The sequence below is a fragment of the Sander lucioperca genome, chromosome 13 (genome assembly GCF_008315115.2).
Source record: "Sander lucioperca isolate FBNREF2018 chromosome 13, SLUC_FBN_1.2, whole genome shotgun sequence".
Lineage (NCBI taxonomy): Eukaryota > Metazoa > Chordata > Actinopteri > Perciformes > Percidae > Sander > Sander lucioperca.
Window position 1 is genome coordinate 21997637 of NC_050185.1, and position 18942 is coordinate 22016578.

The 18942-nt window shown below is 40.4% G+C and overlaps 1 protein-coding gene across 2 annotated transcripts in view; it reads left to right on the forward strand.

Annotated features, from left to right (window-relative positions):
* jakmip2 (janus kinase and microtubule interacting protein 2) overlaps window positions 1–18942 on the forward strand; it is a 30465-nt gene that overhangs the window by 4422 nt on the left and 7101 nt on the right. For both annotated transcript variants that reach the window (XM_036008852.1, XM_031303584.2), the window contains exons 2-15: window positions 3987–4233; window positions 5812–6066; window positions 6599–6841; window positions 7348–7557; window positions 8462–8560; window positions 9214–9360; window positions 9458–9598; window positions 10263–10319; window positions 10870–10992; window positions 11123–11251; window positions 13419–13502; window positions 13885–13947; window positions 16988–17086; window positions 17734–17835. In XM_036008852.1, coding sequence (XP_035864745.1) covers window positions 4105–4233; window positions 5812–6066; window positions 6599–6841; window positions 7348–7557; window positions 8462–8560; window positions 9214–9360; window positions 9458–9598; window positions 10263–10319; window positions 10870–10992; window positions 11123–11251; window positions 13419–13502; window positions 13885–13947; window positions 16988–17086; window positions 17734–17835 — 1881 coding nt within the window. In that variant the 5' untranslated portion in view covers window positions 3987–4104. The remainder of the gene's footprint in view (window positions 1–3986; window positions 4234–5811; window positions 6067–6598; window positions 6842–7347; window positions 7558–8461; window positions 8561–9213; window positions 9361–9457; window positions 9599–10262; window positions 10320–10869; window positions 10993–11122; window positions 11252–13418; window positions 13503–13884; window positions 13948–16987; window positions 17087–17733; window positions 17836–18942) is intronic.

Consider the following 18942-nt stretch of genomic DNA (forward strand, 5'->3'; position numbering starts at 1 on the left):
GTCTTCCAGAAGACCGCTGTTCTCAGCAGCAGCAGCAGCCATAAGCCCGCCTACCGACTCTATAGACGATGTGATTGGCCTGACCAGAGTTTGGTTTTTCCAGCTCACAAGCCAACGAGAGTGCGCCTAGACCCCCCTGGCTGCAATTTGCTGCCACTAGGCTGCATCTAGATTTCTAGGCTACACAAATACACCATGTGCCCAGTATGTTGTTTAGCCCTATAGTAAAAGCATCCTGCTTTAGCCACTCTATGTAGCCTACTTGTTGTAGGGATGGTTATAGTTCATATCCAACTAGTAACTATTATGATTTACGTATGTACATAATAGAGCCAGCAGATTATTTCACAGTGCAGTCTGGAAATGCAATATGACAGTAATCAGATTGACTTGATCTAGTCTCCCCCCAAACATTACCTGGCTGCTGTGGATGGTTTGTAGGTTAATACAGTATTAGTAGTATGGTGAGTTGTGGTTAGCTTTTCATGATGCTGGTGTATTCAGCTGGACTAAGATGGTTATAGTTGTATCATCATCATTTACCCTGATCACTAGTTTTGTACATGTTGCTTAGCTTGACCAGATTAAAAAAGTTTTTTTTTAATCAAACAGTTAATCGACTGATCATTGCAGCTCTAAAATATATTGTACCATTTTTTGATAAGGCACCCATGTAGTGGTTTAATAAATTGTAAGTATTGGCTTTATTAAAGCTTTATTGACAAGAACAACATTTGGGTTGCCATGTCCTTCTGACTGATTGTATCTACCACAAACCCTCACGTTAAGTGCTGTAGAAAACCTCAAAGCCATTATTTTATACTCTTTATAAAAGGAGCCTTACATTAAAAAGTTGTACTAATATCATAATAATATGTACAAACTAATCAGATGTATTTTTAGAATTAAAATTAGTATAATTAGTATGTTTTGTGTATACAAATTAGATACAGTTGGAAGAACTAAAACATTTTGTTAAACTGGATTATGGTACTACATCAGCACCAGTAGGCTATATTGATTGGAAGAGTAGCCTAACTGAAATAACTATCCTGTATGGGAGAAAGCCAGCAGAGTTTGCTTTGGCCGCTATGTTCAAAACCAAGCACATCCCATCAGCTGGAGCAAAATTTCTAATTTCACAGCTAAATAGTACACTAAAATATGTTTCTGGAAACATTTAAAGTGAGTAATAGGCTATGCAGTAACAGAATCTTGATTCATATTTGATGAGTGCTTCCTATTGACAGTTTGATCGGAGCAGTGATTGACACTGTGTGAGAGACTCTTTGGCTCTGATTGGTTGTTTTCCTTCAGTCGTGGTGGAAGCTTGCAAATGCCATTAGGAGCACAAGGAGGATGCAAAGGTACATGTTTTTTTTGTTTTTTTTACCACAGATCATCTGGCTCATGTACTTCTGTCAGAATATGACAATTATATTTTGCTTATCTAGTGACAGTTTCAGCAAATATGACATGTTTTTATTTATTTATAAAAGTTACCTACTGAACCTTTAATCAGTGACACCTATTATAATATTTACTGGTAAAAGCTGTTCAAACTCAAACTTTCTTGCTCTTTAATATTAATGTTAATTTACAGTTTCGTTTTTTTCGACTGCCAGATGAGCAAGTTTAGCCTAACACTTCACTTTGGACTCAAGTAAGTAAGTAAGTAAAGTTTATTTGTTTATCACTTTTCATAGACAAAGTCACAAAGTGCTTCACAGGCCAAATAAATACATACATTAAAACAGATCAATAGTCATAAAAGCACAATAAACCACAATAAATCGTAGTAAAACACAAAATCATAAATACAAAATAATACAGTCTGCAATTTGGCTAGATGAACGCCTGACTAAAAAGATGCATCTTGAGCTGTTTTTTTTTAAAGATTTCAACAGATGCAGTCATTCTTCAAAATATCTGGTAAAGTGGAGCGATTGTTTAAAAAGCTCTGTCACAGTAAGCCCTGATCAGAGGATCTCAAAGATCTGCTGACAGTATAAGTGTGCAGCAGGGTAGATGATTAATTAATTATTTGAAAGACTATAAATTATTAGTTGCTGTCAAAATACTGCACATTTCAGTGTTTAAAAATGTCCAGCTATACTGTGCCAAAATGTTATGCTTAAATTTGAGAAAACATCCAAGGTATATCAATGCCTTGTTATGTTATGTTATGTATGTTAAAAAAAATGGACATTTTTAATGACACTAAATCAAGTTAACCTGAAGTTCCCTCAAAACATTGCATATTCATCATGTAGCTATGGATTGCAAGCATAGGTTTTCGCCTGTTACATTACCAAAGTGTTTGAACCTCTCACAGTGTAAATCATGTCCGACAATGTTGCTTTGTTTTTTTCCGTACAATGTGCTGACATATACATTAATCTGTGTACAGTTACTGGTCCAGTGATTATCATCAATGTTTCCTTGGATGAAGTCCATAAGTGATACTTACAGTAAAAAGAGTGGCAGCACTTTTAAAAAGGCACCATAACCCTGCAGTGTGATGAGCCCATGTTGACCTAATGTGACGATCACGACTGCTTCATCTCTAATCTGCATCTCAAAATCTTCTAAGCGATGTTATGTCATCCCTCCTCTGATTATGACGGACACCATCCAACTCCTCCTGAGTCATCATGGCTGTGCAGGATGGTGTGCACGTTCATTTGCACGTGCACTTTTGTGGAAAGTCATTAAGAAGTGTACAGTAAGGAAACCCATCAACATACTTGAGATACTGATAAAAGAACCAAACTTTGGCAAAACTATATACTACAATATAAGATTAGCATGGGCAATAATTTCTGTACCACAAAATAACATCTTATTTTAAATAATACAGCAGTTTTAAGTTGGCACTTAAGAAAGGTATATTATACAGACAATTAAGTAAGCAGCTTAAATAAAGTGTGTCTGTAGATTCTTTAAACAAATGTGCTGAACTAGTGATATTTTAACAGTGCTTCAAGTGGTTGAATGTTGACAGTTTTATTACAAAAAAAGTAATTTAGAAATGACATAAGAGTCTGCCAGCAGCACTTACAGCATCACAGTCAATAATCCCTAAGCTTAATGCATGTCATAATGTGCAAAACATGTGGTGTGCAACTGCCATATGCACAGTTTTATAGTACAGTATTTCTTTAAGAAATAAGATTGCAACCATGGTAATGTTTTATCCATAGAATTTTGTAGGTTATGATATATACTGTAGAGACGGTACACATAGTAAGTATCCACTCATTAATTTAAGTTTTTAAGAATTAATTAAGAAATATTTTATAGTAGTTCCATAGCTGGGTAGAGTTTAGAAGCAGTTGTTGATTTCCAGAAGAATTCCGTATCAAATTACACATTCCTTTCCAGGAATCCTTTCCTGGACATTACAGTTTCATATTAGTTCATTTCTTGGAAACTTTGAAGGATACTATGCGACATGTAAAATAGTTTTACTGTAAACACATATTTATTGTAATAAGTTGTAAGTTGCTCCCGTGTATGTTCTGTAAATCTCTTCACAAACCGAGCCACAACTTGTAATTCAGAGATGATTACAGTTCATGCAGATATTAACAATGGGCTGATTGGTACCATAGGCTGTGGTAAAGCACAACTCTTATGCCAAGTATCAGTAGAGACTGATTTGTCATTTTGTAATTAATCAATAGTAATGTCACACTGTGTCTAACCACATTAGTTTAGCCAACCAGTAACTAATTTCTTCTGGTATGTGAAGAACAGTCTTCCGGAGCCAGCTCTTTGTTTTGTTTACATAAAAATTTGAAAATGAGAACCAGCCATCCTCTTGTCATTGGCCTGCATCTACAATCCTTCACTTCGCCACTTCTCAACTCACACTGCTCGCACAAACAAGCGCAGACTAGTCCGCACAAACACAAAGTCGCAATTATGTCACCTCTGCTACTATGTCTCATTCTCTCTGTCTTTGTCTCTCCTCCACACCCAAGCCCTTTTTCTGATAGGATAATGAGAAAGAGGAGGAACTGGAAACCTTCGCAGTGCCTTGGAAAGTTTCTGTGAAGTCTAAATGAATGCATTAGAAGAGCCTCTCTAGTATTTGACTCAATGGCCAAGAAAGGGCGTACGAAGAGCGAGAAGCCTGAAGCGCTCATCTCTGCCCTACAGGCAGCCAATGAAGAACTCAGGTCCAAGCTGACTGACATTCAGATAGAGCTACACCAAGAAAAATGCAAGGTACTGTAAAACATCAAAATATATAAATTTCCTCTGAATATTTCAAATATTGTAGCTCACATTCAATGCAAGCTTAGTCAATGTAGCGCGCGACAGTGTGAAAGCCCCTCTAGGCTGAATCCAAATATTTGGACCTGGCCGCACTGGGAAGTCTGCGAGAGCTGAGGGGCCCCAAGCGAACTTTCTACAGACTTCTAGAGAGACCTGTTTGAGTACAGACTTTACTATACTTTGCTTGGAAGATTACCCATAGTTCCTACCAGTATGTATATCACGATGCAAAAGAGAGGAATAATAACATTAATCATTTATACTGTACATCAATAGCAACAATTGATTTCTGAAGTCCTGTCTTCACTACACAGCCTGAGAAGGAAACAGCAGAATGTGTTTTGTGTCAAAAAAATCATTTGGTCTGTGTTTTAGTTGCAGTCAATGTCCTAAAAATTACAATTACAATTGAACATCACTCAAATATATGGTAGTAAAGGGCAGTGCTCTTTGTAGTAAAGGTACCATATCATTTATGATGAAGTATCAGATCTCTAACAAGAAAACTAAGTGGGATTATAAGGTTAGTGCATTAGCAATGCTGCAATGTACACAGCATGTCTAATGTTTTTTTGTTACACTACCATTATTATGGAAAGAACGATGACCAATTTAATTATACTAGTAATTAGATATTTCCGAGATTCATATAAATGTATATAATTGCAGGAAATAGCATTCACTTTTTTTTGGGTTGAATAACCTCTAACTTCCTTTTGTCCCCACCACGTCTTAAACCATTGCTACGAACTTGAATTCATGTTAAAGTTGGTTATCAAAAACAAAAGATTATTAATAACCTTTTAACCTTAACAAAATCAATTACAATTGGATCAAGTAAGACCAGAGAGTCAAATGTAAAAAAAAACAATGACTGATGCCCACTTGGAGTATAACAGTAGGAATGCCCGCTATGTAAAATAACCTAAATCCTCTCTCCTCTTCTTTGTAATGGCAAAATTATATTTAAGCATGATTCTTTATATTCTTGTCTTATTTCTGTTTTACTTTGTCTCACAATGCTGAAAGTGAGTTTTTCTTATTCTCACATGTTGAAAGTAAGAGCCACAAAGTCTGGGAACGTAATGTGTACGCTGAACAGATAGGGACTACAAGGTCATTTCTCCCTGAATAGTTGATACTTCTCACATAGTTGAGATAAACGGGATGTCTAAACCTTGGGGTAGAAAGTGGTACAGAGGGGAAGAAGTGAAGTGGCTCCTGAATGTCTGACTATGTTTGATTGTAAGAAATGTTGAGTCATGTTTAGAAAGGGGGGGCATGTCTTTCTATCTCACTGGAGATACATATATACTGTGTGCTTTTTGTTATTCGTTGAAGAGACCTTTCACACCAGAGCTGCGTGCCTTTTGTGAACCGTGTGCTTCCTGCATTTGCAAATGTAAATAAATACTCAAAGACCAAACTTTGGTTTAATCCTCAAATCGTCCTTATTTGTTTCATCTGGTGTTTTTGATACGCACTCCTACTGCTAACAAGAAAAACTTCCACTATATCTTCTCACAGGTGAGCAAACTGGAGCGCGACAAGCTTCAGGAGGTGAAGCGGGTGCGAGAGCAGGAGCAGCACCGCCACACTGCCATGTTGACGGAACAGCGGGCCAAGTGGCACGAGGAAAAGCAAAAGGAGCTCCAGGCTCTAAGGGAAAACCTGACACGGCAGCATGAGCAGGAGCTGGCCCGCCACGCCAAAATCAAAGACCAGGAGAACCAGAGACTCAAAGCGGCACTGAGCGCCATGCGCGATGGCAGCGGAGAGAAGGTGAGGTTAAGAAAGGGCAGTGAAGGGCGCCCAGATAGCTCAGTTGGTAGAACCGTATATAGAGGTTTACTCCTCGACGCAGTGGGCCTGGGTTCAACTCCGACCTGTGGCCCTTTGCTGCATGTCTTTCCCCCTCTCTCTCCCCTTTCATGTCTTCAGCTGTCCTGTAAATTAAGGGCCTAAAATAAAAAAAAAAGAAAAGGGCAGTGAAGCTATTGTTTTGATTTTGCTGTTGTGAAGCAGATAAAACCGGTATAAAATTTATTATTTATTTACCGGTAATACATTTCACCCAAAACAAAAATCCAAACGCAGCAGCGGTGGAACTAAACCAGGACAGAGGGGCTTGGCACAGGAAAATCACTTTCACTTCTGAGAAAAAAGCTCCAGATGCGGGAAGCACTTAAAATAAATACTCACTACTCACCTTCGTTTTCCCCAGATAATCTAAAAAAAACTCCCGATAAGTGTTCTGTGTAAATCCTGCCAAGCCACATCAAAACCCTTCCTCTTTCTCCCCCTGCTTCTTCAGGTGCGCACAGCACTGACCCTGGAAGCCAAGGAGGATGCACGTCGCTTCTTTGACCAGGAGAGAGTGAAGCTCCTGCAGGAGATAGTGGAGCTGAAGTCTGCTAAGAAGCAGACCGACGAGGCTCTCAGCAACATGATCCAGTCCGACAAGATGAAGGCTGGCGACCTGCGGGTGGAGCACCAGCAGCACCAGGAGCAGATCTCCAAGATCAAGTGGGACTGTGAGAAGGACATCCGCAGACTGGTATGCACAGTCACTGCTACGAAACACTAAACGACTGACATTATTATATTATCTATGCAGCATGGGAAGAGGGGCGAAGCATAGTGCATACAGTCTATGAGTGCAGTAGATAGTTGTTCCTGTTACATTTCTGTTTCATGTGAACTGTGTGAAAGGGTTTGTTGTAGAGCTACAGGATAACCTTTTATTTAATTTTTAACATACTAAATGACATTGGTGACTTTGTTGGGTTCCTGAGGTACGATTTCGAAGCTCGAAATGTCTGCTTGTAAAGTACTTTACAATAACAAAAAAACTGAAAAAGGCAGAGCAGCTTATTTTTACTCTCTTGAGTCACTTGATTTTCAACATAACTGTCCTTTTGTTTTTACAAGGTGGATGACAAAAGTTAGCTACAGCAGAGTGACACTGGAAATAAATAAATAAAAACACTCTTCAACAGAAGCAAGTAATGTCCTTTCAGCAATTTCTGAAACACACCATTATTTCCTTCTCCTTCACTATAGGTGGATGAAATCAAATCTAAAGACCGGACCATCTTTGGTCTGGAGAAGGAACTGGAGTCAACGGTGGGTTTCTTACAGAAGCTGCAGCTTCAGAAGGACGCCCTGGACGAACAACTGTTCCTCGTCAAGGAGGCTGAGTGCGGCCTGGGAAGTCCAAAGAGAGAGATTCCAGGCAGGGCTGGAGATGGAGCAGAGCACTGTGGTAGCCCAGTAAGTAGAGAGGAATGGCAAGGAGAAGTCCCATGCTCTGCTCATTCATATCAAACATTATATCAACCTATCCATGGGAGCCTTCCTGTCTCTTGAACCCCATTTGTCCCTCTTTGCTTTAGCCCTTGAATACCACTATTTGGTGCCAATGTGCCATGCCCGGTTTTGTAACACATGATTTGAGCATGCACAAGGACTTGTGTAACTACATGCGTGCCAGCAACAGGGATTCTCATGCTCGTGATGATCAAAGTTGCTCGCGCTCACTTTTGACAGACTTAAACTCAAACTGAGAGAATAGCGTCATCTAAAGTCATATTGTCGGCAACCGCTCCTTAGAGAGAAGCAATGTACTTTTTTTTTTCGTTGTGTGGACTTCAACTTTGTTAGAGAGATGACTTTGTTAGTCAAAAGGGGTTACGATCTCAAGTGCTCAAACAGCTGGAGATAATGGAAAGAGCAGACTGCAGCGCACGCATGATCGGGATTGCACGCTCAAATCTCATTCTGCTGATCAAATGTTGACTTGCAGACCGAGTGGCACTCAGAATTTGTTTTGTGCACCCTCAAACTTGCCAGAAACATAAGAGATGTGAGACAGCGTTTCATTGTGATTTTTCTGTCCCATGACAAGCAGAAACCAATCAATCGTCACAATTCAAACGTGTCAACTCATGAGCTGACCCACTGTTAACGTGTTAATGTGAATTCATGACATTTAGATTTAATGTCAATGAGATGCGAGCACATAAGAATTTAAAGTATAACAATAATAACCTCCTGGTATTATAAAAATATAAAATAATAATACTACCAAATAATACTAAGTTTTTCTCTACACCTGGCTAGTGATTGGATTAGTAAAATGATAAATTGTTGTTTTTGGTTTGTTTGTGTGTTTCAGGACTTGAGGAGAAACCAGAGGCGCATTGCTGACCTCAACTCGACTATCCGCAAATTAGAAGACCGCAACTCACTGCTGGTCGATGAGAGGAATGAACTGGTAGGACCAAAATAACTTAGTTAAAGAAAAGACCTGCTCTCTCTTCCTTCTATCACTTATCTTTATCTTTCTGTCTTTCCTTCACATCTCCCAGCTTCTATCTCACGCTGTCCACTAGGCCTGCACGATTCGGGGAAAAATATGAATCACGATTTTTTAGCTTAGAATTGATATCACGATTCTCTGCCACGATTTCTTTCTCACAAAGTGTAATGTTTATTGCATACATGAACCATGACAAAACAAAACAAATTGGCAGTACCAAACATAGATTTTTTTTGGCACCTATCACCACAAGCCTGTAAACATCAATGAATAAAGAAAATAAAGTACATACTGGCCATTTAAGTACAGTAGGCTACCAAAAATAGTGACATATAACACATTGAACTAAATATGGCCCTGATACGGGCTCTATCTGAACTCCTTGAACATGTCTTTACATCATTAAAACATGTTAATGTCAATGTCAAATGCTTTCAATACATTAATTGAAGGAGAAAAAAATTTAAAAATCGAAGTCATTTAAAAATTAAATCGCGAACAGGGGTGAATCAAGATCGCGATTTTATAACGATTTATCGTGCAGGCCTACTGTCCACCTTCCTCACACCAGTCACAATTGAACATATCCTTGTGTCGCTCCCCACCAGCTGAAGCGAGTTCGAGAGTCAGAGAAGCAGTGTAAGCCACTGCTGGACAAGAACAAGCTGCTGAGTAAGAGGAATGATGATTTGACTCAGACTATCCAGAAGCTGGAGGAGAAACTCAAGATCCTGGCCAAGGAGAACCATGAGATGGTCAGTACAAAGTCATTTGCAAAAGAGACAGACTGATTTACAGATGATAGTTTGACCCTAGAGGACCCTTTCCTCTGTGTGTGCTGTGTGTCTGCAGAAGGAGAAGATCAGCTCTCATCCTCCGCTGAAGAAGCTGAAGTCTCTGAATGACCTGGACCAAGCACATGATGACCAGGAAATAGCCTTTCTCAAGCTTCAAGTCCTGGAGCAACAAACCATGATTGATGAGCTGACAAGAGTATGTATTTTTCTATTTCTTAAGGGTGCAAATGAGCAGGTTTTTGCTCTTTTCAGTAATTGTGCACAGTAGGCAGTTGGGGTCATGGGGGTTGATCCCGTGCTCATGTGGAAGCTGGATGCTCCTGTACCCTCATTCTAAAAAAAACCTAGTAAAACATACACAGTATAGTGTAAGACACCTTCCTTTTTGCATCTTTTGTGTTTGATAAATATATTCAAAAATGTAAGAATTTAAGATTTTCAGATCATTAATAGTCATATTATAATTCACATCATTACATTCATTCATGTGGTTGTTATTTGCATACCAGCAATATTCTTCAGTCAAGGATACCTGCAGTATAGATTTCCACCACTGTCGCTGCACCAACTTAATGTACATTGTATTTGTAACCAGGCACTCTGTGCAGCTTATTTTATAAATATAATATAGTTGTGCCCTTAATAAGCAGACTGATCACCACAAGACAATTAACATGTGAAACTCTATCAACATCCTATGATTCCTGACATCTTCAGTGAACTGTGTGAAAGAGCTTGTTTCACTGTTGTGTTGTCAATAGTTTTGTTTTCTTTTATTTAACTTGAAAAGAGAAGAAAGAAAAACGGATCATCTTACCATGGTGTGTTATCTTCTTTCCATTTGTCTGTTTTTTTTCCAGGACCGGGAAAAACTATTACGAAAGAAAAGGCATAAAAGAAGTTCGAGGCCAATAAAGGTAGAGATAATTATGTTTGTTTCTAGCTATTTATCTTAATGTGTACTTAGTTTGGTTACTAGTATATAGTGTATTTCTTGAAAAACACTTTTAACAAATTAGAATTATTGATAAGCCAATGGGCATGTTTTGTAAAAATCCTTTCCAACAATATTTGTCAACTTAATTCCAAACTTTGTTAAATGTTGATGTGACGTCTAGGCTCTGCATATAGTAAAGTGAGTCTTGTGGAAGCAAAACATTTAGAGAGTCATCTAATAACAGAAAAATCTAAATTCAAACATTCAACTTCACCCTCTGATACTCAAGTATGTCAAAACTGTCAGATGGTTTAAACCTGCATTCACATCTGTTGCTGGAGTAAATGATAATGCCATAGAGGCATATTTAGCTGAATGCAGCAATGTAAATGGAAAGGAAAAAGCTTTCGGGGACACCGATGAGTGATGATTTTAATCTGAGGCCATGTTAAAAAGGCATATTAATTGTTAGACATCAGAGTTGTTTAGGTCTGTACAGTAACTGTTTTTGTTGTCTTCCTCCTTTGCAGAGGCACATCGTAGTAGACACGTATTTTGGGTATGATGAGGAGTCTATGGACTCTGAGACATCTTCAGTGGCTTCGTTCCGGATGGACAGAACTCCTGCTACTCCTGATGAAGACCTGGAGGAGGTGAGAACAGTCACAGTGACTACATTTACAATCACACCAATATCCTGAATGTTTTACATCTGAAAAGAGATATACTCTAAGTCCAATTCAGCCATAGACTTTGGCCTCTAACCTGTGTGTGTCAAACAAGGGTCTAGCCAACGAGGAGTCGGAGCTGCGTTTCCGTCAGCTGACCAGGGAGTATCAGGCCTTACAGCGAGCCTATGCCCTGCTGCAGGAACAGAAAGGAGGCATTCTGGACGCTGAGATGGAAGCCAAGGTACATACACAGTGAGAAAATCACAAATCACTGTTTATTTTATGTTAACCCTGTTCAATCTCTTTGTGCACCCAAATATTCTTACCTTGTGTTTTGTTCTTAGATACAGTTGTCAAATGATTAAGTAAACTTGATTGGAATTGGATCTATGCTTTTCCGATCTTCAGTTTCTTCCAAATACCGTTTTTCATGAAGCTGCTTAAGAAACGGTTAAGTTACCATCACAAACACATTTAAAATAGCCAATCATTGAGGCATTTGATCACTTTCAGTGAAAGCAAATGTATAAAAGTACTTATGTTTTTGGTAGGTTGATGGTAACATTCATGGTTGTGTCATATGGCTGCCACCAGAGTGGATTATTATATTAAAAAACCTTACCAAGGGTCAAGTACTTTAAGTTGTGCAGTGATTCTCAACCATTTTTGAGTACTGAACCCTTTGTAATTGACTGACATGCCTCAATGACCCCCTCACCAAGGGAAACTACTTGCAACCCCCCTGCTGTTCATTTGGGGCTCCACCTGTACATGAAAAGTATATAATACAAAGCCTCATTCAAGTCAAGCCAGTTGTGGTTTTTCCTGTAAGAGAATGGAAGTGCTGAGAGAGGGAAGAGGACGCATCCCCTGCAAACTCAACAAGCTACTTCCTAATCCTATTTACACATTCCACTAAATTCACACAATACTTTTCTGGTTAGTCTATTATGCTCCTTAATAATGATACTAAAAGGGCAGTAGGATCCAATGACTATGATGTGAATGATGTCTTTAAAAAACTTTTTACACTTTTAGTCTTCAAGTTTTGTTGTCATTTTGCAACTGAGGGTCTTACAGGGCCTAGTTTAGAAGTGAATTATTGAAGAGAGAGAGATGCAGTTCAGTAAAAAGGTATATTTGCAGCCCAAAAATAATTATCAAAATACTACAAGAGCTACAAGCTGCCTGTGCACTTTGGGACCGTGAAGAGGCGTGACAGAGTTACAGCATAGCCCAAACATAATGTAGCTGCATACATGTATACAGTGGTCAGATAACGGCCCACACTTTACAAAGCATCCTTTCAGACTTTGCAGAAGAGACAAATTATCACAGGTCTATTTTGAAGAAAATACTTTTTAGCAACAAGGCTGGATTGTAACTAAAGGTTGTGAGCTGGGCTAATCAAGGGGTCCTTGTGACAACAAAAGGTGAAGTGACAGGCTATTTAACAATACAAACTGATTTAATCTGCTAGTGGCCGATTTGGCTAGTGCCTGCAGCACCCAAGACAATGCAATATCTCAGTCTGCCTTAAAACCTTTTTACAGTCGCCGCAGCCAACCTGGCACGCTCCAATGTGATGTCAAAATGACGTAGATCTCGCTGGCGCGCCAGGATTTTAAGTGCGCGACAAAGCGGAAACAGGAAGCATGGACGAGTTCGAGGACAACCAGATGCCAGTACTCTCAGAGTGACTGCAAGTCTCTCTTGTAAACTTAGTGGGTTAAGATGAGTTCTTTTATGGTGAATGAAAGGCTTGATCCGACGAAGTAGCTCATCAAATCAAATCGAAACATTGATGTCAGTGCTGCTGCCAGTTCTGCCATTGTTTACCTTTTTCTTCTTCTTCTATTCCGTAGAAATAGCAAAGTCGGTAGCCTTTGCTCATTAGCGACACCTCTGTTCAGGAGAAGACTGCAACTAGCGTCACGACCACCACGCGCAAGTATAAATAGTTACGGCGCTCCCATGACGTCACATTTGCGTACGACAGGTCGGCTGCAGCGAGTATACCGGACGTGTTAGGGTGTGTCTGGTCATAGTAATTTATGTTAAGTTTTTTTTAAATGCTAATTTCTTGGATAAATAGTTCACATGCAGTGACCTGTATGGAAATGTAGCTTTCCTGACATAGCCTGTGTAGACAAGGTGTAGGCTCAGAACCAGGCTTGTGTAACAGCGAGTAATGAATGCTAGACACAAAATTGGGTGTCTTTGTGATCTGATAATGAAACACATTTTTGACAACGCTGACAAACAGACAAACCAACGCAACCGAAAACATTACCTTCTAGGCAGAGGAAAAAAACCGTCCATGTACTCCCGGCAATACTGGCACAGACCACCAGTTGAAAAAACGGTGCTCTAATGGTTAATGCATGTCCGTTTTGCTCATGTTTCAGGCCCAGGAGCAGCTCCAAGCAGACGTTCTCAGGTATAAGGCCAAAATAGAGGACTTGGAGAAGGAAGTGACCCTGAAGGGACAGGTAGGACACACAAACGCACGCATGAACCAAGGCAGATTAATGTACTTGTATATGTTGTATATGCTGTATTTAAATTTTAAAAGCCCAATTTATATCTCGTTAAGGGAAAAATATACAACATTTTAACAATATTGAATTAAAAGATAACAAATCCACCTATTGTTAGACGTACCAATGACTTCCCTCTTTCACTGGTTTAGGATTCCTACTGTCCTCTCATCATCTTAACAAGTTGTTTCACTCTCATGCCATTTCTAAATTTGGAGTTTGTCTTTGTTTTTTTGCTTAACAGGAGATACCTTTTGAAATGAAATGTGTTAAATCATATTTGTATTTACTTTAGCTTTGATTTAATGCATTAACTGTCTATGTCCTCTATTAGGACTCCAAATGGGTTGAGGAGAAGCAGCTCTTCCTACGAAGGAATCAGGAGCTATATAATAAGGTTGGACCTCAACTTAGTTTGTTTTACAATAATGAAACAGTTACAGTATCTCTTAAGGTGATTGTGTGGATTGCGCTGTTGAGTGTGTTTAGTGTTATTCAAGGAATCCGATTTGTCAAAACGTATATGTTGTGCAGATAGTCAATGTTTTGTCTTGTGATTAAGTTACCTTCTTCTATGCACAGCACTGGTTTGATTTAAAAAAATATGATTATAATTGCTTGAATCCTTTTTTTTTTTAATCAGTTTGATGGCGCCTGTTACAGATGGTACAGTGTTTCCCACAGAATTAAATTCTATTTGCGGTGGTAGCTGACCCGGGGTGGGGGGTACACGCGCGGAAAGAGGTGCAGACTTCTTATATTGATTGAACTGCAAATATTTGTATACAAAATTCTGCAGGTAACAATTCAATTTTTTTTTTTTTTATTTAATACTATAATGCAGTAAGGGAAGGGGGCTTTTGCATCTGACTACACTTGACAACAAAGTCAGGAGCATGTTTTGCTCCTCAGTTGAAAAATGTAGTAGTGACTTACATAAGATAACTGCTATTACTGTTGCAGCTAATTTGATAATAAATAAATTTTCCGTGATGTAGAGTAACAGACTGCCCCTACAGTTCGGCATGCATGTGAACTGCAGATCATTGCAAACATCATAGTGTGAAATACAGTTTAACTGCTGCTGTTACGTGAACGGGCCGTGAAGGTAGAGATCCATTTGACCGACACGACTGAAGCGTGGTGTCGCGACGTCATACATCCATGGTTGATGCTCCACGCCCTTGACCGGCAGCTGATTGGACGAACGCCTGACGTGGGTTTGGCTTCTCGAGAATTTCAACAGAGTGTCATGGCGGCTCGTTGAGAATACGATCTAGTATTTTACGAAAATACGAAACGTGTTTCTGAAAACATTTTAAGTGAGAAATAGGCCATACAGTTGCTGAATCTGTCTTCATTCCAGATCGACAAAGGTCAGTTTAAAAGATTTTCGTCTACTTCTACTGGATAGTCGCGTCACGTTCAACGGATTCATTTGCATAAAGATGGGCATCGGCAAGCTTTTGGACGCGCAGCGAGCTCTGCGTCCGTCAGCAGCGGTTTCTCGCCTGCGCCGCCGGTCCCCAGAGCAGCATGGTCACCTGGAGAGTCCGGTACTGTCTGACGGTACAGATCCATATGTCCGACACGACTGAAGCGTGGTGTCGCGACGTCATAGATCAATGGTTGATGCTCCACGCCCCTGACCGGCAGCTGATTGGACGAACGCGTGTCGTGGGTTTGGCTTCTCGAGAATTTCAACAGAGTGTCATGGCAGCTCGTTGAGAATACGATCTCGTATTTTACAAAAATAGTTCACCGAAACATGTTTCTGAAAACATTTTAAGCGAGAAATAGGCCGTGCAGTTGCAGAATCTGTCTTTATTTCAGATCGACAAGTCAAGTCAGATCGGCCAGGTGGATCTGCACCGTCATGGTGCAGATCCACCTGGCCGTGCGATGCTTCTGTCGCGCCGCGCTCCACTCTATTCCTATGGGTGACGTTAAGCGACTTCAACGTGCACGCAAAGCATTCCGGGAAGGCGGCACTGCATTTGAGAAAATGTTGCGCATCAAGAAGCTCGCCGATGCCCATCTTTATGCAAATGAATCCGGTGAATGCGATGCGACTACCCAGTAGAAGTAGACGGAAATCTTTTAAACTGACCTTTGTCGATCTGAAATAAAGACAGATTCAGCAACTGCACGGCCTATTTCTCGCTTAAAATGTTTTCAGAAACACGTTTCGGTGAACTATTTTTGTAAAATACGAGATTGTATTCTCAACGAGCCGCCATGACACTCTGTTGAAATTCTCGAGAAGCCAAACCCACGACACGCGTTCGTCCAATCAGCTGCCGGTCAGGGGCGTGGAGCATCAACCATTGATCTATGACGTCACGACACCACGCTTCAGTCGTGTTGGACATATGGATCTGTACCGTCACAGTGCTGATCCATGATCCATGATGACAGATTCAGCAACTGTATGGCCTATTTCTCGCTTAAAATGTTTTCAGAAACACGTTTCGGTGAACTATTTTCGTAAAATACAAGATCGTATTCTGAATGAGCCGCCATGATGGGTCGTTTTGAAATTCAGGAGTAGCCAGACCCACATAACGCATTCGTCCAGTCAGCTGCCGGTCAAGGGCTTGGAGCATCAACCATGGATGTATTACGTCGCGACACCACACTTCAGTCGTGTTGCGAAAGTGGATCTGCACTGTGACTCTGCAAACGCTGGCAGCTGAAAATCAGACGTTTTGGCGCTCGTGATATTCCTCTGGCGTTGGCTAAAACCTCTTTAGGAGGCGCTCAGTACAGTAAAAACCCAGAATAAATACCGGTAATAACTTCATAATACTAACCATTGAACTCTGGATCGACTCCAGCCGTCTTCTCTGCAGGGAAAAAGATTGATGTGGGAAAAAGCAACTTCTTCTTCTGTGTGTTAATTAGCGGATCGCAAACCAAGTTTAAGGCTCATACCGCCACCTACATTAGGCCTACTGTATTGGAGTGTGTAGAATAATCAATGGCATTAATTAATCTGCACGAGTAGGGTCTGTTGTGTCTGAGAGAGAGAGAGAGAGAGAGAGAGAGAGAGAGAGAGAGAGAGAGAGAGAGAGAGAGAGAGAGAGAGAGAGAGAGAGAGAGAGAGAGAGAGAGAGAGAGAGAGAGAGAGAGAGAGAGAGAGAGAGAGAGAGAGAGAGAGAGAGAGAGAGAGAGAGAGAGAGAGAGAGAATACAGCAGTATGTGGCGGTCAACATTGATTGTGTGGCGGGCCGCCACAAATATATCAATGTATGGGAAACACTGTAGTACATTTGGTAATTAGCTTTGTTTAAAGCCTTGAGGTCCTACAGTTATGACTTACCTACTTTCCACTTTATCTCCATCATATTACATAGCATATTGTAGCTCTAGTTGACATTTGTGGACAATTACCTCTCCCTTACTCCTTATTTATTCTAACTCTCTATGGTGTCTAGGTGGAAAAGATGGATTCAGAGTGCAGTCGGCTACAGCAGGAGCTACAAGACTCCAAAGACCAAAATGAACTGTTAGAGTTTAGGATACTGGAGCTAGAGGTGAGTCACAAAGAATTCCCTACCATGAATTTGTTGAAGTAGCTATGTTGAAATCCTGTAAAGATAGCCATTCAGCCATGCAGACAGACCATGATAACTAGCTGACAGTGGCCTTTGTGTTCCTTCTGTTCTGCAGTGCAGACACTGACGGCAGCTTGTGAGGGCCTAAGCTGCCACCTAGTGAGCAGAGAGGAGAACAGGTCGCTCAGATGTGCTTAGTACAGTGTTGCAATGAACTGATCACAGTGATTTAACCTTGATTTTAGTTAAAGGCATATATAATTGCGATCAGGCGTTTGTCTGATGCTTCTTCAGATGGAAACAGCAGTAACAATTTGTCTCAGATATAGGTAGTCAGCATTTTCATCGCTAAACAAAGCAAAGAGCACCACCTACTGAAACTTAAACATCATCATTGGAAATAAAAAGTCACATAAGTGGAAACAATGATTGATTCAGGGAATTCTGTTTAGCTCTGAATGTCAGCATTTGTGTTATTCTGTTTGAAACGGACAGTCTAAAACAAGCCATTAAGAGTGAAAATACTGTTTCATCCAGGTCTAATATGGAGTCAAGAAGGACTCCTGATGAGAGTTTTGTTTACAGTAAATCCTTTCTATAATAAAATGCATGTTCTCTTGTTGAAGGAGCGTGAGAGGAAGTCCCCTCCATTCAACCACCTGAGGATGCATCCCTTCTCTGAGGGAGTCAGTGCACTGCAGATCTACTGTATGAAGGAGGGGGTCAAGGTACGCAATGAGAAGGACTCCTCTGCTTTTATTATAGCAATTCATCATAAAGGATAAAAGCAACAGATCCCGCTGTGACAGGATCTGTGAAGACCCATGCTTTTGAATTCCCTTGTTGTAAGAGCATGCAGCATCTTTTGTGGACTGAAGTTTTACAAGCAAATATCAATTGACTGAACATTTTATAGTGTAAATCTTGATTTAAAGTAAAAAAAAAAAAAATTAAAGGCAAATGCATTTGTTGTATGCTCCTGATAGGTTTTAATTGTGTCTTTACTGCAAGTGGCTGCGAACTGCTCCCTTGAGGGATGGCTAAAAGGTTTACTAAGCAATGTCACACGTTTTTTAGGCTACAACATTTTTTGTCACATACAGCCAGTGTTGGGTGTAACGCGTTACAAAAGTAACGCGGATCTGTTGTAACGTAACTACGGTTTCGGGTAAAAAGTAATGTAACGTGCTACTACTGAAAATGTGGTAGTGAAACGTAGTTCCTTTTTCAATTCGGCGCAACGTTACTTTTCCCTGGGACAGATTTGACAGCGACAGCCTTCGCGCTCACAAGCTCCACACGGGACGTGACAGAGGCTGGTAGCAGAGTAATCATGGCAAGCGAGAAGCAGCCAAAGCTAACTTTTGAGAGCTTTTTAAGCTTCGTGGCTTTTTGCTGGACGGCGCTCTGAGCCAGGCAGACACAAAGCTAGCAACCTCACAGATGGATGCGGTGGAGATGGCCTCATACATACACGCAGCGGACCGCTGTGGACTTGTGTCGGTTGCAGGGACACACAAGGATTTCCAGAAAAGAGGCTGCATGTGTCTACAAAAATGCACGGACCCCGGTACAAGTCGATACAGACCATAGACTGTATACAGTCTATGATACAGACATTACATAGTATACGCTAACACCGTGTAACGCCGATGACCTGCTGATGTGAATTCAACCCGCGCTGGACTCAGCTGTCACTCTGTGAGTAGAGAATCCAGTCTTCAGTGTAGTTCAGACACTTCACTGATAAACCATAGATTGGCTTTAGGTCAAAGATAGTTTTTGTATAATTAACTTCAGTCTCTGCCAGAGACGCCTGCTTTTAAAAGTAACGT